At 44.7% G+C, this 6,714-nt stretch overlaps 1 protein-coding gene across 2 annotated transcripts in view; it reads right to left on the bottom strand.

Moving 5' to 3' along the window:
- The window catches only part of Mps1 (dual specificity protein kinase monopolar spindle 1), a 134,547-nt gene that overhangs the window by 10,477 nt on the left and 117,356 nt on the right, over positions 1-6,714 (bottom strand). For both annotated transcript variants that reach the window (XM_075695494.1, XM_075695502.1), the window contains exon 17: positions 4,407-4,479. In XM_075695494.1, coding sequence (XP_075551609.1) covers positions 4,407-4,479 — 73 coding nt within the window. The remainder of the gene's footprint in view (positions 1-4,406; positions 4,480-6,714) is intronic.

The following is a 6,714-nucleotide window of genomic DNA, read 5'->3' as shown; positions in this document are numbered from 1 at the left end:
CCTGTATGAATGAGCCATATGCATGGTCTCCTAAGGGGGGGGGGGGGGTATCTGGGCTGGCTAACGTCTGTAAAGTGAAGAAAAGATAACAAATTATAGTAAAGTGCAGAAGAAAGAAAGGACACATGATTTCACCATGTGCCACACCTGTGCAGAGAGCAAGTGAACCCATGCTGGCTTCCGTTGTTGCCGGCTGCGTGTGCTGTTGTCTGCCCTCAATACAACGGCGTGGCAGTTGTGGCGGGAAAACACGGGCATGTGTGCTGCGGTAGCTGCTGCGACGTGTAAGAACCAGATTGTGCATTGCAGAGGTTGACCATTGCAACAGTTGCAACTACAACAAAACTGGGAAAAGTGGGAAGACCACGCATTGTGCACACAGCCAAGAACAAGCAGAGTTTGAGGATAGGCGTCAACAGCAGGGACGTGACTAGAACCAACGACAATGTGCCCATGCGAAAGCGGAGAATGCGGCCAGTGACTTTGCCTCCGAAGAACGTCAGCAAGAGCAGATGCAAGAGTCTAATCGTCGATATCGAGTGCAAGCTACTGATGAAGATTGTGCACTGGAGGCCACTCGTAAGTGTCAAGCTAGATCGTTCGAGTCTGCATCCAAGCGGCAGAAGCACGAGTTGCCACCTCCTTCGAGTTTCACTAGGGTGAATTTGAAAGTCAAGACAATGTTTCTAGACGTGGAGTTTGGCCATATTTGCTCGGTCTGCAATCGACAGTTTTGCTGGCTAATCTGCCACCATATTAATGGTTCAGCCCGACATTTTTTTGCAGATTGCATTGCAGTAAAGCATATCAAAGCTATGCTTTGCCATCTAACAGGGCTGTACAGTGGCGAATATGACTTAAAGAACGAACAGCAATTTTCGGGGGTTTGAATGTTTCGAATAGCAAAAGTGTCTTGAAGTGAATACTAATCGACCAGAATGGAATATTAGAAGTTTTGAATATCCACACACCACTATTTAATATGGCAGACACTAAGAACAACTTTATGTTTTTTTTTAATGTTTCTAAAAATTTCATCCGGAGTCTCTACATCATATTTCACAGGTTTTAAAGAACTGCAGCAAAATCTTAGACTGCGTAAAAATCCCAGGTTAAGATAATGTAGATATGAGGAGCCTCTATGTAAAATTTGATGTTTGAAATACGAGTGGGAGCATCACGATAAGCTTGCAAAAATAGCTGTTTCTGATACTAAAACTGAAAAAAAAAAAAAAAAAGAATGGTGCCATTACTGCTCACTGGAAGCGACATGTGACCTAACACGTGGTTCCTCGGCATGACGTGCCACTGGTGGATGAATGCGTGCCGCGGATGTGCCTACACGGCAGTGGGGGACAGGGTCTCAAAGCTATTTTTCACAGCATCCGCAGGCAATAGACCAATGAGAGCAACTGCTTCAATGACATGCGCACAAGGTAGCCAGTGTCATCCGGACTCGCTAATGGCTCATTCAGTGAAAAAAACATTTTTTTAAGCAAAGTACCTTTGACCACTCACTCATAAAAAAAAAAAAAAAAGTCACCCTGCAGCAGTTTCGCCTTTACTACCACCAAACCACTACTAAACTGCAAGGATTCAGCAGCATAGTTAGTAAAAGTGTTTCTGCTTGTGCGTCCTCAATGAATCTGGGTTGTGTGTGGGTGGGCAGAGGGGTGAACTCGGAAGAATGTAGTCTATGGATGAGAGTTGATGATTGTGCAATGTGGTGGAGCAACATATGAACTACCGGAAAGGCCATGTTCCTGATGCCATGACTGGCACGGTGAGAGGTGCACCTTGGGTGTGACTGCAATGTTCTGCTGCTAACAGGCAGGGCACGTTGCTTTGTTCAAACACCTGGGTGATGGAGGCACTCAGCACAGCATTACTAGCATAGCTGCTAAACAGGAGACCAGCCAGGCCAACAAACAAACTGAAAACAGGTCACGCAAGAGGAGCCTTCGATAGATGCAAAATTACACTGATGTCTTCATCTGTCACTGGTGTCATGAATGGTTTGTCTACCCAAACCGTAGCCGACAGCACTCTGTAGACTTTCCCATACTTTTCTTGCTCACTCGGATGCGCTTGTATACTTCCTTTTCTCCAGAAGTGATGCATTCCTTGTGCCCATTTATTTGCACGGCGATGGCGACAGCACAATCGAAAATGGTTTGGTGGTCGGGGGTGAATCGCTCCTTGGGACCACTACTGTCTCAAAGTAGCAAGAGAATGCCGATACTTTGTCCTCAGCATGAGAAGACATTAAGTGATGGCCGATATTATTTTACTATTTGTTTTTTGCTGTCACTGAAGAGAGCAAGTGGCAGGAGTGAATTCATATTGAAGCAGGCGGACAGGTTGCTGCCATGTTACGCAACTGTGCTGTCCTCAACGGAAGTTGCCGCACGGACTTCCAGCTGCCAAGTGAAATTTTCTGCCTGCCCAAAAACCAACAAAGTGGCTGCCAATGGATCGCCCTCTGTGACAGCAAAACCTGCCGCTTATTGCCATCGATTTCTGGCCTATCGGTGAAATGTTGCTGCAGCAGCAGGCAGCGGCTGATGCCCACTTACTCTTGCTTTAGAAGACATTAAGAATACATCAAGTGTGAATAAATTTCCACTCTATGAAGGTAAATTGCAGGTTTCATCTTATTGATGACTGCCAGAATCATAGGCATGCTATGTTTATGGTTTTATAAAATCAGATGCACGCTAGCTTTGGGTACAAGTTTTCTACTATGGATCCATAAAAACTGGTTGTGTGTTGGATTCAGGGGCACATTTGAATCAGGTAAATAATGTTATACAGTAAAACCTCATTAAACCATACCCGCTTCAACAGTAGTTTCGTTTTAAAAGTAGTAAAGTCAAATCCCCGACTCAGCGGCCATTGAACATAATGTGTTTTGTATACACATAAACCGTACCAGCTTATTGCGTACGCATCGGTTAAAACGTAGCGTTTCCACTTTTCGTCGCGGAAACATGGCGGTGCATCGTCTCCATTGCGCGGCCCGGCAGAACAACAAGCCTCAGAGATCGGAACGGCCTCCAAGGACCCTGTGCGTTTGTGTGTGCAGCTACATCAACATCATTTTGGCGCTGTGCCAGAGAGATGCCAGAGAGCGTTGTGGCATCGTGCAAGCAAGGACTCGCGTCATGCCGAAGCTTGGATAAAAAAAAAAGACGCAGAGTGCTCAGCACAGAAGAAAAATTAGACATTGCCTGTGCTATCGAACGTGACACGGAGAAGTCGGCGCTGGCATGCGACAAGGATCTGCTGTTGACTGCTGTGTGTGGCATTTCGAATGCGAAGAAGTTGCTCGGCAGCGCTGCTGCAACTGCGAAGAGATGTCAGCTACGAGGTTCCACTTTTCGCCATCGTTGCCTCTGTTGTTGCCGAAGTGTCGACTAGCGACAGTGATGAGGACGGCACCGAAAGCGACAGCACGGGCAATTTAGGCCCGACAGTGGCAGAAGCTGTGCGTCATGTCAGCCTCATGAATACAATCGTCGCGACGAGACAGCACCCGGCAATGAAAAAGGCACCCCGGGACTTCTGCAGTACTGCTGCACGTGTGCACGGAGAATACGTAATGCCAACGAGGAATCTACCATGCCAGTGTTTGCTGAGAAAAGGGGGCTGGCTGAAAAGCTGGCACGCAGCTTCAGTAAGTTTGAGGCCACTGTCGTCTTGCTAGGCCGCCGCAGCATCCAACAAAAATAACACTTTTGTCGCGCCAAGTGAATAAACACCGCATGTTTTTTTCCCCTTTCATCGCACTCTCTCCGAGTTCCGTTTTTAACAGGTAAGTGGGCGATCTCATGCTAATTCGGTTAAACAGTACGACCGTTTAGTACATACTTTTCCTGAGCTCCGGCCAACTACGGTTTAGCGAGGTTTCACTGTATGAAGCAGCAGTGTGTTTAGACAGACATGTTTTGGCCTCATCATTTAGTTAAGTCTGCCAGATAATACAATCAATTCTGTAGGTCCCATCAAGGTTAATTAACAGAAGTCAACTGTACAAATTAGCCTTCACAACTTAAGCGACAACATCCATCCAAAATTTAAATTTACTTCAGTGTCTAATTCAGTGAAACTGTCTTCAACCTCACGGTCAACATATCGTTTGAGCACAGACTACTACGTACCCAGCTGTTTTCAAGGTGACATACTGCAACGCAGTAGTATTTACTACATAGGGCAGCCCATGAAATTCAGTACTAGGTGCCTTAGTTTTTATTTATGTGCTGCATTTTCTGCCAACATTTTTCTTATTCACGTGCAGTGATTCAGACACACATCAGAGCAAACAATATAATAATACACATGTTTTCGCTATGATATATGCAAAACATCACAGGTTTTCATCTAAGAAGTACGACCGGATGACTCACCTTCTGCAAGGTATGGATGGGCAAGCAACTCTGATATTGAAGGCCTCTGCTCAGGTGCATAGCGCAAGCATCTCTGGAAGGGGAAAAAACAGACCTTGAAGCCCACTTTTAGCTAAACTTCCACAAAAAGAAAAATTCTTCCTCCAAGGAATGTCACTGCATCAAAATTTTTACCAATTAAAAATTTATTTTGAAGAGAGTGAGCCTATTACTAACCGTTATGTATCAGATTTAAACCTGTGACCTGACTGGTTTGAAGCCAATCATACTTTCTCCCCAGTCCCTTGCCTGTCAAGTGCAAGCCTGTTTTATCAACAAATATGTACACATAGCAAACTGGCGACAGAGAAGGTATCAAATAGAATGCTGCATCAGAAAAAATTACATAAAAACGTAGGACTACAATAGGTGCCAAACGTAAAAACAGTTGTCAGCAGGGTTACCCAAATCATGGCTAAATGAGACCATTAGCAGTAAAAGGTACCACTGGATGTTTTCAGGCAAGATCAAACGTGCGTTCCCAGCTGACACTTTATTTTGATAAAAATGATCTACATTCCCAAATTTGAAACCAGAAATGCAATTGTAAACTTAGTTTTGCAGAATAAAATTTTGCCTATGTGGAAAAACGTAGGGGATTTAGAGCGACCAATAGCCAATTTCTCCAAGTATTAAACAATTTAATGAAGTAAATAGCAAATTTCTCACATTGTTTTTCACAACTCTTGGTTTATATCTGACCAGTGAAATTCTTATGATTATAACGTTTTCAACTTCTAACCTGGATTAAATGTTCTTATTTAGTAAAGAAGGAAAAAGTTAAAAGCATTTATTGCTTTTTAACTTGGTAGGTATTGAAGTATTGCAATATATGCTCCATATGAATAGCAGGGCATATCCTGGTCTTTAACCCCTTCGCTTCCGCTGTGCCTGGTGTTTCGCGTTGCATTTTCCTGTTTCGTCCAGCGTGTTTCGTGCTGCAAGAACATCGCTCTAAAATCTACTACAGACATTGCGCTTACAAAATGTCTGGTTTATTTTGTACACAAAAGGATTCCACAACAGATAGTTTATATAGCTCAACCTCAATATATCGAAGTCGGTAAAATCCGAAATTTGCTTCGTTATATTGAAATTTCATTCTATTGAAATTCGACCTTTTATGCAAATAAGTAAAGTCGCCAATCTATGTTTCTTACAGGGAAAGGGGCCGCAGAATTTCCTAAATTATCGGGCCATCGAAGAAAGTAAATTTGAATGAGGAAACAATTCATTTTGATACATTTGGGAGTTGGCGAAGAATGATACGGTCCCAGTGCGTCACCCGCACTGGGACGACGCTATCAGGAAAAGTACTGGCAGCGGAGAACGAATGCTTCATCTTCCTCTCACTCTAACGGGTCACCGAAATTTGAGATTACGCAACCTCCAATACTAAATGCGCGGCAGGTCAGTTGACATGGTGCCACGCCATGTCGGCACGCCCACTCTTTGCACACGTGGCAGATTACCTTTAATGCCCACACCACACAAACGCTTGCAGACGCGCGCAAGCTCGCGTCTACATGCCTAGTGCCTGCCGCGCCACGCGAGGAATGGCAGTTTGCATCCACAAAGACGTGCGACAGTGTGCGCTCACTGGGCTCACTCATAGATGCCTTGGTAGATGCCGCTTCGTACTAAGTTATTGACAGTGCTTCAAAATGCTTCGATACCTATAAACATAATTGTTATATTTTTATGGCTGTTATATCAGCACAAAAAGGAAAGAAGCCGCACTTTCTTGCATGATAGAAATCTGCTTCGCTGAGAGTTGTATGTATCACGCCGTTAGTTGCGTAGCCAGGTGCGCCGACGTGAGGCCACCCAAGCGCAATGTCTGCGCAATGCACAAACAGACTGCGCAAAGCGGTGCGTTGTCACTATTTGCACTTCACTGGCTGCAGATACCAAGCACGCAAGGCAGAATTCACGAGCGATGATCTTTAGAGATACTACAACTACCACTTTCACATGATTTTACGTGACTCTGCATCAGTCTTGCAGAAATATACAGCCGAGAGCGTTCCTGGAACCCTGCGCAAATAGCGAGCTTGGCACTGCACCAGAAACGCTGGTGGCTGTATACGCCAATGCATCTGGTGCAGAGTTGCGAAAGTGATATACTATCTCTGAAAGTGATCCTAATTGAGCACAACATCAACCACTGCATATGACACTGCATAGACTGCTCTGACGGTAGGCAGTTGCCAATGTTGCAAATGCGGTTTTGGTTTCGTATGTGATTGTAACGTGCATGCAATTTTCG

Source organism: Dermacentor variabilis, chromosome 1, assembly GCF_050947875.1.
Source record: "Dermacentor variabilis isolate Ectoservices chromosome 1, ASM5094787v1, whole genome shotgun sequence".
NCBI lineage: Eukaryota > Metazoa > Arthropoda > Arachnida > Ixodida > Ixodidae > Dermacentor > Dermacentor variabilis.
Note: the sequence above shows the minus strand (reverse complement) of the source record. Positions and strands in the feature narration are given on the sequence as shown.